We start from the raw sequence: 21366 nt of genomic DNA, 5'->3' as shown, positions 1-21366 counted from the left end.
GAAAAACATACCTCAGATAGCCATGAAAATATTGTACTGGGACAGTTTCTAAATGTTTGAATGCTAAATGTTTAAATCATCTAATCAAGATATAGTACGTCTAATACAAAATTTTGCACAAAAATACCGTATTATATCTTCTGCTACAGTCATTTTAACTAAACATTAATTATTAAATTCAAAGAAGTTATTGTAAGAATAAATTATGGCTGAAAGAAGTATTCAATAAACAATGTAGATCAAAAACACGCACAACACATTTCAGATTTGAAAATGTTCAAAAAATTGTGTCAGGGATGTCACATCTTTTTCTTCTCCTGCGATGATCATCATCATCAAGAGGACGTTTATTATTATCATTGTTTTATTATTATTATTATTATTATTATTATTATTATTATTATTATTATTATTATTATTATCAAATCAGCCTGTGGACGTGAAAGAAATAGCCCTCTGATCCACGCAAACAACAATATAACTTCATACACGCATAGCAGTGGAGGCAGCTGCATAAATGTTAAAACCGGTAAGTTAAATTATGTCTGTATGTCCTTTCTCAGACACAACTGTAGAAAACTCATTTAAAGAAGCAGAAATACAATTGATTCGCTTTAATTCGATTTGGGATATTAATGTCTCTGTTTTGTTGTTTGCTCCTTCTTTATTTTCCTGAATCTTGCTTTCTTCCTTTTATTCTGCCCGTGTTTAATATGTATTAGTTTTAATAATACTCATTTATTCTTCACATCCGTTGTCATAAGACCAGAGAAGAGGGGGGGGGGGGGAGGGAGGGAGGGAGAGTAATCGCGGAGTGGGGAATTTAAAAGGTACTGAATTTCTTCTGGTTTGTCCTCACATACAGCGTGTGCTGAAAAATGGCGTTAAACCCAGAACAACATAAATACTGCTATACACACATACTGTATCCTTTACAAATGTTATATCTTTATTAATTAAAACTTTCATAAAGGAAGACCGTATACACTGACTTGGTATATTACACAAATCACCCTATGTGCACTTGGTAAAACATAAATGAAACCCTGGAAAAACACTTGATAATATTAAACCTATTTTTGTTTTTGGAAAGTCGCACCCCTTGCGTTGATGAGGTGTCGACAGCGTATCGGGTACACAAACCTGACTCATGCATACCTCTTGAAGGGTGAACCTCAACCAGAGTGTGTACGCTACCAGTATCCCCTGACAGTGGATCACATTTTTAGCGAGTGTATCGACTTCTACCCCGTGAGGCATTTTCTTAACGTGAATTGAATTAAAGAACTTTATGATGATGTAACACCAGAGAAAATGCTAGTCTTTTTGAGAGAATGCAGTTTATATTTAAAATATATTTTAAGAATATTTCATTTTCCATCTATATTTTATTTTATATACATTCTCCAGACTTTCACCTTTTATCATGTAATACTTCATTTGTGCATTGATTTGGAAGGCACCATCGTCTAAAGGTTTCGCGCAATTCTTCATTTTTACATGTTTAAACCTGTGCTTTTTGGTGGCACTATATGTTCGTTGTTGTGCTGAGGTGCCGTTAAACTTTAATACAAACATTCATTCACACATTCATCCGTCCATATAGTCATACATGCAGCCAGCCATACGTACACATATACGCACCCACCCACACACGTACACACGCACGCACACACACATACATACATACATACGCACGCACGCACGCACGCGCATACACATACATACATACATACATACGGAAGATAATGTGCAACTTTTTTAAACTGCAGAAACATTTATTGCATTAAATATTTCAAATTAGCACCATATGACAACAGCATCAAAGCAACAGCACGGAACTCGCTATCAAAGCCTTTATCTTCTTTGATCGTAACAAAGCTTGGAATGCCAAGAAACTCATTTGTCCCGAGATTTGGAAGTTACTTTCAAGACTGTTCCATTACCGAGAGCTTTTACACTTGAGAAAATGTACAATGAAAAGAAACACATAAGCTTTTTCTTTTCAGAATAAATAATCCACAAGGCCATAAGCAAAGTTCTCAACTTTGTCGTCTGCTTTATCGTAACACGATACCGTCATCCCAAGGCCGTGTGTCCGCTCTTCCTCCACCCCACCCCTGACCCGGCAAAAAGTACGCACGCAAACGTACATTTGTCACTTGAAACTGAACCATTGTTTTATTCTTGCGCACGTTTATTCGGATTATGCAAGCTTTGAGTAAATAGACACATAGACTTTTGCTTTGGTGCCCTTTCGAGGAAAGTCGGGTTCCTTTTGAAATTTTGTGAGTAACCCCACACACACACACACTTGACCTGATCTGGCGCTACATGTCCTTTGATCAAAGGCATCCTCTTCTTGGTCATGTTTATCTGCATAAGCTAAGCCTCTTTAAGCATTAGTTTTCGCACAATATATACTGTTAGTTCTGTTATATTCTTATAAGCATACTTTTCCCTCATTCCTTAGAAGTATTTACTCACTTGAATGTATGCCACTGTGGGTGTGGGAATTCCCTAAAAGCATTTTGTTTGTTCCTCTTCAAGAAACTGAGGATGAGCATGACCGCCTCTCCTTTACAGTAGTAAAAAGCAAAGAAAAGAAATAGGATCGATGAGGGGGAAAACACAACAGAAAATGGAATATTGCAAAAGGTTGATATTTTATTTAATTCAGAATCTTATGATGTTCACTGCCGTTGTTGTTATAGCAAATATTTCCTTCAAACCCATCTAGTAGTAGTAGTAGTATCATCATCATCATCATCATCATCATCATCATCGGTTTAAATATGTACGTAGTCATCCTATCTTGGTCAAACATAGATAAGTAGTCATAACACTCTTAAACACCTGCGTTCATACTTTGACGTACCCATCTGCAATCAAACTCGTACGCTTAACGCTATATACCGTTCTATGCACACACATATTTAATATAATCTATAATCTGTAATTAGCACCAACACTATCTTTATAAAAAAAATAGTGTTCAAATGGCGCAGTCGGTCTTTCAGTCTTTGTCTACCTTTGTCTCTTTTTGTCTCATTATGCATTCAGTTTATTCAATGGTCTCAGGGATCGCATGGTTACTATATTTTTTAACATCGAGAAGGAATTGTCAGAATTATTCGCGTCTGTTTTTGGCATTTGAAATCATGACAGCGAAATGTTTTCAAAATGGTCTCTGATGTCATCGTGAGCCTCTTGACCCATGCTTAAGTGGCAGGTCTCGGTAGGCGGAGCCGCGTAAGGGTTAAGTTAAGTGTCTCATTTTACCACTTCATCTTCGTGCTAGAGAGACACATTTACGTCGAAAGCTATATTAGTATGTGTAAATTAGAAATAATTTGTGTTTAAAACATGGCGTATAGCAACAATATATACCTTACACCTACATTCCCGCTATGGGTTATTTGATTGTTGTATGATATATGTGTTTAGTATTTATGAAACTACATCTATAAATCTAAAAATGGTAAAATCATTATTTTATTTTTTACACAGAAGGAAAGAACAATAGCAATTAATATATATGAATATTCTTCATAAAACAGCCAACATATTTTGTGACTACGATGAGTCAACACGCTGAAATCAATGTCCTGTTATTTCAGTACGAATGATATCATAGTTGTTTATAATATTCAAGTGATATGACGTAGTCTTCTTTTTTTTTTTTACAACCATACGTAATTGTGGATAATACGCATCCGTCTGCGAACAGCGAAGACTCCAATTTGTCTAACAGCGTAGGTTCCAATTTTTCGTATCATAAAGAATTAGCTAGGTTGTTTGGTTGAAATTAGAACGAACAACGTGGACTCTGATCTGTCGGTGCTTGGATTAGATCACTTGTCTATGTTAGGCTCAAAGCTCAGTATGCACAAACATATGCGGTACATATAAACATTGATAGTTGCCCCCATTGTAAATATAATAGATCCCATGTTTAATATTGGTAATATAATAAGGCATATCTCAAAGTCATCAGTAGCTTCGTTTTTCTTTGACACGTATACATGATACCAGGATTTCTAAAGCAAACCTTGATAAAAATAATAAACTTTTTATTAAAAAAGTGGTTTGTTATCTTTATGCAACGGGGGGTTTATTTCACTTAAAAAATCAATCAGTATGTATATGGTGCCTGAAATGGGTGTGGGTGTTGGTATGAGCAGGCAGACAGACCCATCCCTCTTAACTGCAGTGGTTTGACTATTTATTTTTCCATTTATTGTTATTTGTTTGTACAATCTGAACATATATTTGTACATTTTATCTACACCATGCGTGTTTGGATAAAGCTATTATACATCTAAATCAATATAAAACTTAAAATAACGTCCCGTCATATGTTGTAATTTAAAATAGAACATGTGATCCAGTACTATTATCATATAGTCCTATAATTATACATCATTTTGCATCATAAAATCATTGGAGCAGAAGATAATCAATTGACAAACATTATGTTATTGTAAGGTAGTATTAGAGCGATGAATGGTACTTTATCTTGCTCTAAAATTACTCCTAACGAAACGTTACCGTATAAATCTAATTTTTAATGTATCGTTTCCATCACCGAGAGTAATAACGATGAACAATTTAAACAATTTGAAAACAAAATGGGTTAACAATAATGGCTTTGGCATCGAAACTCCCTACAAGTTTAGTGTATTTTACACCCCCACCCCCACCCACGAGTGTAATCATTATTATTAAAAAAACGTCACGTCTCTGTGACGTCTCATTCTGTTGTGACAGAAAAGAAAAAAAAATTTATATATATATATATATATATATATATATATATATATATATATATATATATATATATATATATATATATATATATATATATATATATTCTCTCTCTCTTTATCTGTGTGTGATTTGGATTTTTAACGTAGCTTTAACAATTGTTCAGTGTGGTGGTTTATAGTGATGTCTAGCACTGGGGCATCATGCCGCAGACATATAGCATCATGTCACACCCGGTCACATTACCCTGATACCAGTCCGACCAGCTCTAACACTAACCTCTTAATGCTGTGCGCCAGGCGAGGCAGCTGTTAGTACCATTATTTTTTAAAGTCTTTGGTATGACCCGACCCGCGACCGTCCCATATGAGGCAGACGATCTAACCACTAGTTCACCGGAGCTGTCTGAGAATATATGAAGTCGGATCAGAAACATTCGAAAATCATATTTTAGTTATAATGTTTCTTTTCTCTTTCTTACTTCTGACCAGTACCCAAATCCTTCACCCCAGGAACCCCCCTGTTTGGTACCCAATGAAAACACCCATCTTACAGATAGTTACTACAGGGCAACATAACAATAAAGTTGCGCTTTTTCCAACCAGCGGTTTAGGAGATGCAGTAACGCACAGACGAACATACCTAACGACACACACACCGATCACACATAAAAGTTTATTTTTTTAAAAGTGGGAATAAAAATTATATATATATATATATATATATATATATATATATATATATATATATATATATATATATATATATATATATATATATATATATATATATATATGTACATTGTTCAGTTTATCTGCGTGCCGTTTCTGCAAACCTGTCCCTCCCTAGTATTTGACTGTTCGCAAATACCATAAACAGGTAGTCATTTACGGTCCTTGAACAGATTTTAAAAAATGTGCTACGATCTATAAGATTTCAAGTCGTTTTCAAAATACTCCCTAAATCTCACCATCCGTCTGTCTGTCTGGATCGATAGATTTGATTTTATTGTACACAGAAGTTCCTTAATCTGGGTTACTCATCCAGAAATGACTAATACTGCCGTCGTAAATAATGCAACTGTTCGTCGTTGCATGCGCCTCAGTATTTTGTAGCCGTATTTCAAGGTTCCTAGAAAAATGGATTTGTTCAAAGAAAATAATAATATAGGCTTAAAATTAATGGGTGAATTTTGGTGACGTCACCAAATTTGAATACGCCTTACACGTTTGATCATTTGTGCATAAATATTGCACATATGTTACAAAAATAACCATTCCTTTAACAATGTGTATGAAATTTCCCAAAACATTGTTAAACAAATAGTAAACTAAGAGAAACAAATGAATCTCTCATGCTCCTCAATGCAATAACTGCAACAAAAACAAACTCATTTATTAATTAATTACTAACTGAAAAATACAGATGGTAAGTATCCATCATAATTTGACTTTGTATCGTGAAAAACACAGAGCAGGGATTGTAACTTCAAATGCTTATTATTATTTTTTCCAACAGCATTCACTAGATTTCGTTAAGTACTTTAACTTGTAACGCCTTTCCAAAACTTACTGGTGACTATTGAAATTCTAAGCGATTTCGGGAGAAGTATAAATTCATTAATGATAAGGGAAAACATGTGATATTGCCTGTCTGTGATGAGACAATGTGTAACACTGAGTAGTTTTATTTCTGTACAAAGCTTTCGCCAAAGATCGTCCATTTACATTAGTACAAGATACAAACGAACTGCTATTTCTGTTTGGGTTGGGTAGGAGAGGACTTTGTCTGGACATTAACAGGCACAGAAGAAATAGTGCATGCGCATTATAATGACTGAAATGGGTGAACTTCGCAAATCTGCAGTTTGCAATAAAGATACAAGGCAGTGCACGGTCACTACATTTCTGATTAGATTTACATGTTCTAGTCTATCAGTTAACTATTAATATCCAAAACTAAGCATGAAAATGTTTTTGTTTTTTTTATTTTTTATTGCCCTCTTTTCTTCTGTAAGAAAATACAGTTACCAGGTACGCAGTGAGGTTACCCACATTTCTGTGAGATAGTACCTCACTTTTTAACATATGGCATTGGTCTGGTGGGGTTTAATGTCATTGTTCAGCACATGACAGGCTAAACGTGGCGGAAATTATACCTGGTGAATAAATTTAAAAAAAAGAAAAGACACCGGGAAGAACCGCCGACCCACGGAAAGCCTACTAGCGATCTTTCTCACATACCCACGTTGGTGGAGCCGAGATTCGAACTCATGCTGACTGAGGGTTGAGTTATATGAGCGATACATAAAAGCGAACGTCTTACACTACTCTACCACTCGTGGCCAACTCGTTAATATTGATAGTTTCGACATGACATCATTTCTGGTATTCAACCAATCAAACACAACTATCGGACCATTCGAGTAGGTGATTGACTGTTTTTATCCTTTAAGACCTTCGACTTTGATAGCAAAAGAAATCCGTCTACCTTGATTTTTTGTTTAAAACTAAATGTTTATAAACACTAACATATTGAAATGTATTTCCAAGATTTTCCAAGATTCATTTTGAGAAATTCTATGATGAAGAAATTAGACACTTGTAAGGCAGGATGAAGGATTAGAACTGAATAAACCAAATGTTTTCCCCTTCTGGAACCGTGCGTCAAGCCTGTTATAGCGCGTTAAGTTAAAATTATCAATATCGCAGGTGTGCAGGGCAGAGAATTTATGTGAATAAATATGGTACAATCGAATGAAACAAGTGCAGTACATAGATCAAAGCCATGTTTGTTGACTCTTAACAATTTATTGTAACGGAAGATTCACCGGCAATAGGAAGTCCTAGAGGAAGCCAAGACCGTGTCACTTTCCCGCAGTGCTTAAAATATCCTTGGTCAACAAAATCACTAAAAGAATAAACAGTGACTAAAATACACTGTGTATCTGTAGCAGTCGATAAGAGTAAAATACATGTATTGACTTTATTACAAAATATGGAGACAATCACCGGATGATAATGGATTTTATGCAAGCTCAGCTCCGACTTTGTACCGTATCGGAACTAAATTGTTGGTGCACATCCGTTATAACAAAGTAGTTCTGTATTTATAAACGAGTAAAATGGAAAATGACATCGTGATGAAGCTAGTAAATGTGGGTCGTTATCTACCTCTCCATCAGAGTGCTTTTATACAACTTCATCATGAAAGAATTTTGGGGGTTATACAGAACTTAAAAAAGTGTCTAATTTTATTAATATCGTATGTTAAAACTGTCACACAGATGATATTTTACTATTTTTCTACACGATAAGTGAGTAACGGTGACGAAAAAGATGAATATAACGATGCCAAACTATTTTTTCTTCCACTAATTCGACTACCGATATTAGTACTGCTATTTCTATTGTACGAGAACTACCAGACAAACTATAAATATGTTTTAAAAGTATCTAGCGAAATAAAGCCATATAAATACTTGAAAAACTATGCCACATTATTATATATGACTTAAATTTATTTTAAAAATATATAATTCTTCAAATTGTTGTAATAAGTTGCCACTATTTTTTACTCAAGCAGACGTTCAAAATTTGAATGAATCTTTTTTTTTAATGTACAGTGAATTTGAATTTTGATTAAATAAATTATTACAAAAATATAACTTTTAATCTACCTCCTCATATTGTCATAATATAGCGTGCACATTAGTCAAGATTTAGCACGCATATTCTAGGCTAGTAAATGTGGAAATTGACAAGTGCACAGTTTTCAAGATTAAACATGTATTTTCGAGGGTAATAACTGTGGAGCTAACATGTGCACACTTTTTCAAGATCCAAAACATTGTCGAGGAAAATAACTGTGAAAATTAACATGTGCACAGTTTTCAAATTTGAACACGTATTTTCGAGGTTAGTAAATGTTGAAATAATATTAACTGTAACGTCTAAGCCAGATATTTTGTAGGACTTAATCTTAAATTACTAAGATAAGGAATAAGCAATATCACATACAGATACTGATATAGTCATTTCCAAAATTATCTCTTTGATAGCGAATGTCTGGCCGGTTAGTTTTCAACATTTTTGTTTTGTTTTGAATGTGTTTAATGTTTAAAATATTGATGGCGATTAAAATCGAAAGATGTTCTCGTAATACAACCATTTTGGCGCCTTTTGTAACGAGCATGACGCTCCTTTGCTCATCTATTTGTAAGCTGTCGAGCTTTTTCAGCGATCAATCGGGTATTTATAACCGTTAATTAGAGTTTTAAAAAATTTCAAATATTTACTTGCATACACAGAGATAGTGTTCACTATTTATGCTGTTATAACTAAGTTACTTGTTTCTTTTTTTGGACAAGATGGAATGCATTTTTTATACCTTCCAATAAATAGTTGAATTCACACATTCAAGAATAAACCTTAACCAAGTGCTGAGTTAAAGAATTTATTTAAAAAAGTCTTTGACCGCAAAAAACTTTCCTAAAGTGCAAATTCAAGCAAATGTTGAAACCAACCTTTCGTTCAGACTGTATTTTGGTATGGTAAACAATCCTATCGTATGTAGGAACCTAAATAAATAGTAATATATTTACAGCAGGGGCGCCAGCAAAAATGGGGGTGGGGGCAAACATGTAGTGGTCAGCCATTAAGTTTTAAGGATGTAAGCCAAAACACGTTTAGAGGTGAAATCGAGAGGGGGGACGCCTATGACTGATAGAAAACAAATAAGAAACGTTGATTATGATGTGGAATATCTTTTTATCATATACACTGACGCAAATGTTGTTGTCAGACATTAATAGTCTGGTTCAATAACTCTTATTCCGGATGCGCGGTTTATGGGCGTTGAGGTTGTATGTGTGATAGTACATTAGTATTGATCAGTACTTTTAAAACGGACATGAATATTGGCTGCTTTACGTTGATTCATGTTAACTGATTGGCTGATTGTTATGATTTCCTGTCGCTTGATTGGCTATCGAGAACAGAGGGCTGAGGCGATCGCCGGGCGATAAAATTGAGTTTCGATCTGTCTTCTATAGAAAAAGTAAAGTGGAAATTTAAGTTGGCGGAAACTCCCGGCCTTTACTGGTGATTATCGCCACCAAAGTGATTAATTTTCTCCTGATCTCTATCAGACGGCGGAACTGATGTCCTTGTGTCAGTTTCTTTTGCAAGCCATGTGCGGAATTTTAACAGTGTGTTAGATTTTCAAATACGGTTCGCATCAAAGTGCTTGCGATTAAAAAGGAATGGACTATTATAAAATGCGGTGGAATTCTCTAAGCATCTATGAAGATTATAATTCTTACATTGCACAACATAACAAAAGATGACTTTGAAAATAATATTTTTGACCGAGAATAATTAGAGGTTTGCTCATTCGAACAGAGATTTTTAAAAATAAAATCTGCCATTGAAAGTCACAAAACTGATACACGAAAAAAAAACAGGAATTTTTATCGAGTCTCAGACTTTTGCATTACAATGCAATTACAAGCTTTAAAACAAGCGGACTACTTACGACAGTGTTCCTATGCAAGTTTCTCAGGATTCATGTTTCCAGGTACTTTTAATATATTTCCAGGTATACTGCTATTTATAAATAATCACGCATTATTCAATTCATAATCATGTATGTATGTATGTATGTATGTATGTATGTATGTATGTATGTATGTATGTATGTATATGTATGTATGTATGTATGGAAGGATGGATGGATATAACTCTGTAGATGGGTCTTGATATCTGCATGGGTGGATGTCCAGACAGTTAAATGGCAATTATAATGCATGCATCCATATGTACCAGAGTGTGTACAACATAGTTACAAAACCAAAAAACAAGGAAGAAAGTCAGTGAATCAGTCAGTCGTTTAGTAAATAGGTACAGTATTTTGTATGTTTTTATGCATTTATGTGCGTGAGTATTTATGCTGATACTATGGAAGAAAAATATTCTTATTTCTTTAATTTACTTCTTTATATTTTCGAAGGCTGTTGATTGAATGACCCTGTGCATTGTTCTCTTATATTGGTTCATATATATTTCTTGTTTATTATATAATCTAATTAAACGCTATAATGTTCGTGCTTTGTTGTAACAATAACAAATCGAATTTATTTTATACTCTCCTTTTTAAAGAACTAATATCAGCATAGATGACCATATTGAATTTGATAATCTGTGATACACAGCAAAGAGTGTATATGATAGTTTGTGTAAATTGTATATACACTTACACAGCAAAGACTGAATATGGTAGTTAGTGATAGTGTAATTACATACAAACTTACACAGCAAAGAATGCATATGATAGTTTGTGTAATTATACACACACTTGCACAGCAAAGACTGTATATGATCGTTTGTGTAATTAAATATACACTTACACAGCAATAGGTTTGTGTAATTATATACACATTAAGACAGCAAAGAATGCATACGATAGTTTGTGTAATTGCATATACACTTACACAGCAATGACTGCATATGATAGTTTGTGTAATTATAAACACAATTGCACAGATAAAACTGCACATAACAGTTTGTGTAATTATAAGTACACTTACACAGCAAACATTGCATATGATAGTTTATGTGATTATATACACTTACACAACAAACACTGCAAAAAGATGCTACCTTCAAGGTAACCAATAAGCACGATTGTGTATCTCGGACTAATACTATAGCCAGGACTTTTAAACTAACTAAAAGCGAACAGAAACGATGAGGACAGCAACATTCGCAACAACAGCAACGAACAAGCAAATTAAAAGCATGATTAATGACTCATTTCAAATCAAAACCATATCCTATTTCTGGTAGTCTGACAATCTGAAAACAAACAAGTATTTCCTGGGGTTTATTTTTTTCTTCTTCGTTTTCTCCTTGTAAATGTGTGTTAAGAAATTAAATTCTAGCTCAAACATCTGTTTTAAATCAAACATTGTGACTTGGTAAGATATTACTTTTATTTTTCAATCGCACTTTTTCACATTTTTCTACCCTACAAAACTGAAGCAAGTAGCTATTATGGCAACGTATAAACATGTTTGCATTATATTTGATTTACACTAGATAATTAGAGCATTGGTAACTTTCTCTTATTTTAGAAGAACGTTTTGATATTTTGGCTGAACTACAGGTTAAATAGTGACACGAAACATAAAGAAATGTCAAGGTGTGTGCATAATGCTTTCCTATTTATATGGTGGGTTGGTGTTTAACGGCACAGTAGCACATCAATTAGTATAGGGTGCCTAGGCAGCCTGGATAAATTACCTTGGCCATAGACAAGCCATGACAGATGATCCAGGTTGACAAAGTGGGATTCATACCCGCAATCACATAGTTGCGAGAGTCCGATACTCTACCACTGAGTCACCGCGGCTTCATTCGAATTTTGCTGAAAGTAAAGGAAGATAAAATGTCCCTAAAGAGAACTGTATAATTTAATTTCCAAGACTCTTTATCTTTTACAGTACTTTTATTCTTTCCGGAATATTTAATTATATTTTATGCCAAATAGTTTATTTTTCATTGTGAATATTGACACAATTTTAACATATTTAATTAGTGACATTTATTTCAAAAGAAGAGCTCAAGTCAGTCTCGTATTTATTTTTATTATTTTGTTTTAAATATTGATTTGAAATGCACCCATACTAAGCTGTCTCAAAACAGGACAAGATATTATGCCAATTACTTATCCTTTACACCAACACGTTCCGACGTGGAACTACAAATGACAGGAATACATAAACATTTACTCGTATGTATTTCTTTTCTTCCACATGGATGATTCCATGAAACCGCCAATCCTCTTTCCCGCATATTCTTCGCCACTATGTGTCGTCCCTTCTCACCAATAAACATCTAGGACAGTTCCATCAAACTCCCTTCCCAACCTATTTCTCACCACTATGAATCATCCCTTCCCTACTTGTTTCTCACCACTATTATGTCATTTCGTTTCTACTTATTCCTCGCCTTTATTATATGTATCATCCCTTTCCTATTTATTCCTCACCACTATTTGTTATCTCGTTTCTACCATTTTCTCACCACTACGTATCATCCCTTTACTACATATTCCTCACCACTAAGTATCAAGGAGGGTTCAATCAAACTCCCAGTCCCTTCTGAACCTATTCCCACAACTATGTATCATCCCTATCCTACCTATTCCCACAATTATGTATCATCCCTATCCTACCTATTCCCACAACTATGTATCATCCCTATCCTACCTATTCCCACAACTATGTATCATCCCTATCCTACCTATTCCTACAACTATGTATCATCCCTATTCTACCTATTCCCACAACTATGTATCATCCGTATCCTGCCTATTCCTCACCGCTATATATCATCCCTTCCCTACTTGTTTCTCACCACTATGTGTGATTATTTTTTTGTAATACTGTACTCATTGCTAAGTTCGGAATATTCTTATTATTGCTGTAAAAATACATACGTCGATTCCCTGTTTTTAAATGTTGTCGTAATTACAATGACAGCTTAACAATCCACATGGCTGATCGATGTGATGGGATGTGTTGTATTAACGGGAATTGATTTCGGGTTTACCTTTGTAAAATACTTGATATCAGATTTCGTTTGAATAAGGGGATCTTATAAGCAAACATGACTTGTCGGTTGGCACCTGATGAAATGGTAAATATTTCATAAACTACCACCGACTCTGCCAGACATTATGGCTCTGAACGTTAGTGGCCAATACAAAAGCCAACACGAAACGTTTAATTTGCTTAGATATAATATCTGACATGCATACAAAACCAATTTTTTTTTCCCTCACTTGATTATTTTCAGCAAAGGACAGGTTACTTCTTCTATGAATCAACGCCATTAAAGTCAGCAAATGGCTCAATGTATTTCATGTGACAAGTTCGACTTCAACATAGACGAGAAACTCTTTGTCTGTGAATGAGACAGACAGATATACTGTGAACCCGAAGAGTTTACCTCATTATCACTCTTAGAAATAAATAAGGAAGTAATCTTGTAATAGTTCTTCTGTGCTGTGTCTTTCGGCTATTTTTGTTGAAACCAAGACAACGTTCCTTCCTATGTTTGCGACAGAAACTATGACGGCCATGACTACGAAAATGCTGAGGTTCACACAACACACAATTCAACAAACAAAAAGTACGAAACTGTATAGTGTACTTGTATACATGTATCAATGGCTGTACAAACTTATGCCCCTTGTTCCATAAGTTCTTTTTCTTGCAGAGTCTGGATACTCAAGACCATGGCCCTCTCAGACGAGTCCAAATCAGGGTAAGTTTTTAATTGCAACTAATCTGTGTGGCACAGTCTTTCTTCCTTTCGTTCTTTTCACTCTTTTGCAACGTTTAATCTGTTTCTTTCATTAGACCCCAATGAAATATATTAAGTCGAAGACGCTCGTACCCAACAAACGTATGTCTTTATTTTAAATAAAACATATTCTTTCCCCCAAGTAGTGTAGTACTGGCTCAATTTCTTCTCTTCATTGTTCTTCAAGATAAGTTTCTTTTCAATGAATTCGATTAAAACTTTTTATCTACCGCAACGACAACAAGGATGGCAATGACTCTTAGCTATAATTTTGCATGGCAATAATGTTAAATTACAACGGAGTGAAACGTTTTGAAGAATATATATATATATATATATATATATATATATATATATATATATATATATATATATATATATATATATATATATATATATATATATATATATATATATATATATACACATATGCATATATATATGTATATAGATATACATATAGATATATATATGTATATATATATATATATATATATATATATATATATATATATATATATATATATATATATATATATATATATATATATATATATATATATATATCTTAGGTATTAAATTTCATAAAAATATGTCACGCACCTCTACATTATTAGAGTCAGTTATTCATAAAGGTATTACTGTAGTATAATTAGGGACTTTAAACGTGGCCCCTACAAGATCTGATTGGTATTATTGATATTATTCCCCAAATGTTTTCATTCTATTCAATTTTAATTTCGTACCAAACGGCTTCGGTGCTTCGGATTAAAGAGACTACCCGTAAAATAATCGTAAGCAGACTGACGCTTCATGGAGACATTTTAAATAATTTGCACCCAATCCTCACAGTCGGCACGTATTCTCTACACCCTACCACCCTCCTTAACATTTTACAGTTACCATATAACAACTCTGATTAGGATTTGGTATCAGTGTACCTTCCTCCCGCCTTCTATCACTTTTCCTTCGGAATTATCTTTTGTAAATTAAAATCAAAGAGCTCATTAAATATTGTCTGGATGTCGCCAGTAATAAAGTATCTACAAATACAGATTTATAATCCAGAAATGCAAATAGCTAAACATTAAAACATTATTCGGTATTTCCAATGAATTTTTGGAAAACAAAAATATGTTCAATTGTGCAGTCATGCTAAAACTCAGAACAGATTAAACTATGAAAGAAACCAATTAAGGGTAAAGGATAAACATCGACCACGCGCCTCGTTAGGAATGCAAGAACCTTCATTTACGAAAGTTCGTACTGCAATTTTGTGACATACAATTATTAGGACCTAGAAAGGGACAACTTCATCGAGTAATTAAGGTGACAGTTATTTCACACACTTCTCTAAATTTAAGGGCTGTCATAGGGACATTTCCCATTAATCCCTTTGTTCACCAGTATTCAGGTTGACCTAACCAACCCATGTCACATAATTCTGCAAGACACGTAAGTCAGAAAGAGTATAGCTTTTTCGGGGCGGAGTTCTAGATGTTCGAAAGCTTTTGTCAATGGATTTGGTTTATGAATCAATGATTGTTCCACTCGATGCGCACCTCACCTGGTCTTTCGAAATAATTCACCTGATGGGCGCACACGCCCTTTGTTGTCATTTGTCACACGGCTGTCTTTGAACAATAATGGTCCTCATAAGTGGAGTTTGTTCAGTGTCAAAAACCGATTGCACAAGAAATCATACACACTTGTGGACTAAACGGATTAAAACGGCTCTTCAGTTCTGTGAGGTATAAAATAATTACATTTTGTTAACGAAAGAGAAAATGATACTGCATTAATCTAACAGTATTTCCATCGACTGTCAATTGGACTAAGAGGCTCGCAAACCCAAATGAAATAGTACTGTCTTCAATTCTAACTGTTAAGTCAAATTTGTGTGAATTAAGTGAAAATACGTTAATATTGCTATTAATAATAGATGGCGAATTCCATTTTTGAAGTCTTTTTTTTCATGAAAATAGTTTTACTTACAGTTTGAAAGAATACTTATGCGCACACACAAATTGACATAGTAACAGAAATTCAATCATCATTACTTCCACATGTATTTCGTTCTGAAACGAAATTTTTAATTTCTAGCCTTCAGTTCGTTTGTGATAAATTATTTTAATCTAAAACGGCTACACATATTTTAACTCTTACAATAAATAAATGAATGAATAAGTTGATAAATTTAATCTCCCAATGTTCATTGCGTACTATTCCAAAATTACTAAAACCGTCGGACTCGAGGGTATTATTACCTAAACGATATATTCACGGTATGAAGGGGATCAGCACTGCGAATACCACATAATCTGAAATCCTTAGAACATAAGTGATGCCATATTACAGCTAGCAAAATTTTGAAAGGGAGATAATTTGTTAGTTCATTATGTTACTCCAAGTTATATCCCCTGGTAAGAGTTATTTATAGCATCAGTTAAACATATGCAAATTTACCTTCACTGTGAACATACTGGGGCCCTACCAATATCTCTGGCTCGAAGCGAACATTATCTGAGTAGGATGCTACTCAGGGTCTGGGCTTAATATTTTTTATAGTGTGGAATGCATCACAACTAAATCATTCATGTTATACACGAGTTAAAATCATAATATAAGCCGTCCCAAGCATGAAAGTCCTTATTGATGAAATATTTGTGTCTTTTTTTATACTTACGCAATATACCTTGCAGATCACTTGCTATATTTATGATCTTTCATACTATTGGATTTTATTCCATTATTATTTTCATTAACAATTAAAATAATTATATCATATTTTACGCAATCATATAGTTCACCAGGTCACAATCTTGATTGGGCTTACCTGATTTCAGCTTTCGTTATAAGTGACATTATACAGAGAGTGATGTAATACACAAATAAAAAATAATGAGATTATTTCGACTTGCGGTCTTCGTCAGGTTACACAGAAAACTGCGATATAATATACTCTACGTCACAGTATGCAGAAACATTTATATAATATACAAGTAAATTCGAATTCTCTCTTTACGTTACAGTACACACAAATTAATTAAACAAACTATTTCTTGTGGATTTATAGCATTACAATTATTTAAACGGCTAGTTTATGAAATTTACTTCTTTAACAATCTCAAACCTAAATTTGGGGATAAAATTAAACTGTTTTAATGACTGATACTAATTGATCGTGTGTATGTGTTCAGATGGAAAACATTTACCGTGACATGAAGGATAATATCAAATTTTATGACACTAGTGAATATGCAAAAGACATTATGTATGGTGGTTTTATAATACAGGTGAATAACCAAAAGACAGCATGTATAGTTTTATGACACTGGTGAATATCCAAAAGACGTTATGTGTGGTCTTTGACCAGAGACTATCCAAAAGACAGTATTATGGTTTTATGACACCAGTGAATATCCAAAAGAGAGTATGTATTGTGGTTTTATGTCACCGGAGACAATCCAAAAGACAGTATAACTGTTTTATGAAGCCAGTGAATATCTAAAAGACAGTATCTATGATTTCCGACAAATGAATAGAAATGTTGTATACGTTTTCGGGATGTGTGTTAATGTCACGCTTAATTTACAGCAGAAAAGTAGGCCAAAGGTCGTGCAGTATTAATCGGAAAAAAATCGTTCATATTTTCCCATATAAATGCAGTAACCTTTAATTACAGATTTGTATTTTGTGCATTAACCATATACTGATACTAGTATTTTAAAATGTCTACTGTAAAAATCTAGTTTGATTAGGTTAGTTGCTTTCTTTCTTACGTCATCCTAACTCAAGCAGTAACCGCTCTCAATGCAAGTTCTGATGTTATATTCAGTATAATAATAATAATAATAATAATAATAATAATAATAATAATAATAATAATAATATTGATATCTAGCATTAAGATATAATCTTACATATTTGTCCTCATATAACTTTATACATTCTACATTTGTGTATAAGACCGCTCCAGTGCCCTAAAGACCACTCCGGTGGACTAGTGGTTAGAGCGTCTGCCTCTGATGCGGGAGGTCGCGGGTTCGATCCTTGGCCGAGTCATACCAAAAACTTACAAAATTGGTACTAACAGCTGCCTCGCTTGGCGCTCAGCATTAAGAGGTTAGTGTTAGGACTGGTCGGCCTGGTGTCAGGATAATGTGACTGGGTGGGACATCATGATACATGTCTGCGGCATGATGCCCCAGTGCTAGACATCACTATAAACTGCCACATTGGAGACATAGTAATGATATGACTGAAAAATTGTTAAAGTTACGTTAAAAATCCAAATCACATCACATCACACACCAGTGGCCTAAGTAATTAAAGCGTCTGCCTCGGATGCGAGAGGTCGAGGGTTCGAACCCGGCCGAGTCATACCGAAGACTTATAAAATTGGTCCTAACAGCTGCCTCGATAGGCACTAAGCATTAAAAAGTTAGTATTAGGGCTCGTCGGCCTGGTGTCAGGATTATGTGAATGGGTGGGACATGCTGCTACATGTCTGTGGCATGATGCCCCAGTGCTAGACAGCACCTTAAACTACCACACTGTTAAAGCTACGTTAAAAATCCAAATCACACACACACACATTAATGTATACATGAACTTAGACTCCTAAACCTACTTTAGGAAAACATAGCAGAAGAGCAAACTTCGTGTATACAATAAAATAAAAATCTGGAGATCATTCGGAGGTTTCTGTCATGAAAGAAAGCAATCTAAAAGTGTAATGATATTCGGAAGGTTTTACTAAACATAGCAAACCATGTGGCTTCGGCACCAGTGTAGTATGCATTACCTTCCTCTCATAGCAATTATCCTTGTGTCATGTATGATTCATGATATTTTGTTCAATCCCATTTATTTCAACCGGATCAGGTCATTGCAAATGTTTATTTATCATAAAAAAGGTGTAATCATTCAACTTAAATAGTCTATTGCTTCCATAATATATGGTTACATCAAACGCATTCTATCTAAATGCTTTACCACTGCGTTGTTGCCACTTCTATGTATCGTCATATCAAACGACAAACAGCTTGGTACAATTGGTATATTGGTAACTGGACTTGGTTTTGAAATTGCTATCTTTCAAATTTTGCTCGAGTTGTGGATGCTACATTGATGTGTTGGATAGAGGTATTGAACTCTTTTCCGTATCTATTCCTCCTTGTGAGGAGTTATATATAGCCACCATACTCTGCCATTTATTGTTCTAAAAAGAAAAAACATCTGACATCGGCATGGATGTGCTTTGCACACATGCTTTGTTCACGATTATGCACAAAAACGACTATTCCGGACTCTCTTCGTCTAGGCTTTGCAACTACGGTCTTTCAGCTTAAAGAAACTTCGTTCACTCTCTGAGGATCATTGTCGACAACGTCGGAAATTTACTTGTACCCAAACAATCTGTAAACAATAAAACGCTAATATAAGTGTTGTGAATACAATGCACTCATATTTTTACGCGTCAATGCTAGCATTATGAACTCGTGTTTTTACTTGTGTATAGAATGTACTCATATTTTGCTTGTGAATACTATTATTATGTACTCGTATTTTACTTGTGAATAGTGTTATTATGTACTTGTGTTTTATCTATTAATAGTAGTATGTTCTTGTATTTTACTTCTTAATAGTATTATCATGTACACGTATTTTACTTGTGAATGCTAGTAATATGCACTCGTATTTTACTTGTAAATAGTAGCAATAAGAACTCGTAATTTACTTGTGAATATTAGTATTATATACTCGAATTTTATTTGTGAATAGTAATAGCACGTACTCGTATTTTACTTGTGAATAATAGTAGTATTACTCATATTTTACTTGTCAATAGTGGTAGTATGTACTCGTATTTTACTTGTGAATAATAGTATTATGTACTCGTAATTTATTTCTTCATCACAACGGTTCACTGAAATCGTTTAGTTTTAGTTGTCATGGTTTATGAAGTTCATCGAAATTTTTAAATCATGGATACCGCCAATACTATGAGTAGATCGTTCAAGAAAGAGACATAATCTAGACTGTTCAAGTACCGAGTCACCAAACATTGTTCTTTTAAATTTCTTTTCGTATAATCGAGTGTCTAAGCACTTTATTTATTGACCTGTGCAATTACCTCCTGTAATTTGTACACTGTTTATCATGGTTAATTCTCTCTGTTATTTTAGATACATCTGGATCAATTAATTTGAACATATAACCACTTCCTTGAATTGATAGATCGTTAGCTATTGCTTCTCCCGTAATTAACCATGCTACTGCCATTTTGTATTTATTTTGCAGCGATGAAAAGTAAAACGTTTGTTCATCAAAACATTGTTGTATTTATGAGTAAATTTTTTAAAACTTTTTAAAATATCATTTTTGATATATTTAATTAGACTGTCATTTTTGTCGCTTATTAAGCAGTAATAAAATTTTTAAAGATCTGTTAAACCTAAAATTGAAACATTATTGGCTTGTTGATAATACGTCAGCGATTCATATATTTACTTTGCAATAGTCTGTTTTGTGAACAAAACGGTAATTATATATATATATATATATATATATATATATATATATATATATATATATATATATATATATATATATATATATATATATATATATATTAAATTCAAATGTATTTTAATATTTTAATCTTCAATTGACAATTTTATGAGCAGTGAATGCAATCAGGTTTTCTTTAGAAATGTTAAATGCATATGACTGCTATGATTCTTTGTTGGCATTAATGTGTGTTAAGTAAATGCTGACAAAGCCGTTGATGGCACTAATGTGTGTTAAGCAAATGCTGACAAAGCCGTTGATGGCAATAATGTGTGTTAAGCAAATGCTGACAAAGCCATTGATGGCAGTAATGTGTGTTAAGCAAATGCTGACAAAGCCGTTGATGGCACTAATGTGTGTTAAGCAAATGCTGACAAAGCCGTTGATGGCACTAATGTGTATTAAGCAAATGCTGACAAAGCCATTGATGGCAGTAATGTGTGTTAAGCAAATACTGACAAAGCCGTTGATGGCAATACGGCCAGTGCGGGCATTGCCATACCAAACACCCAACCCCAAAGAAGAAAATAAATAAATAAAAGTAGAAATAAAACCATTAAATAAAGACCATTAGATATAGTTAAATTCTGTGAGTAACATCATTGTTCTTCGTTATGCTTTGTAGGTGAAACAATTTTACTGATTAGACACGTTC

General features: G+C 33.9%; 1 protein-coding gene across 2 annotated transcripts in view; it reads left to right on the top strand.

Annotated features, from left to right (window-relative positions):
• The window catches only part of LOC149780856 (retroviral integration site protein Fli-1 homolog), a 67037-nt gene that overhangs the window by 24762 nt on the left and 20909 nt on the right, over positions 1-21366 (top strand). For both annotated transcript variants that reach the window (XM_089937943.1, XM_089937942.1), the window contains exons 4-5: positions 431-529; positions 14049-14096. In XM_089937943.1, the coding sequence (XP_089794069.1) occupies positions 431-529; positions 14049-14096 (147 nt within the window). The remainder of the gene's footprint in view (positions 1-430; positions 530-14048; positions 14097-21366) is intronic.

This window comes from Sinohyriopsis cumingii, chromosome 16 (genome assembly GCF_028554795.1).
Source record: "Sinohyriopsis cumingii isolate HCF-2022 chromosome 16, ASM2855479v2, whole genome shotgun sequence".
Classification (NCBI taxonomy): Eukaryota; Metazoa; Mollusca; class Bivalvia; order Unionida; family Unionidae; genus Sinohyriopsis; species Sinohyriopsis cumingii.
Note: the sequence above shows the minus strand (reverse complement) of the source record. Positions and strands in the feature narration are given on the sequence as shown.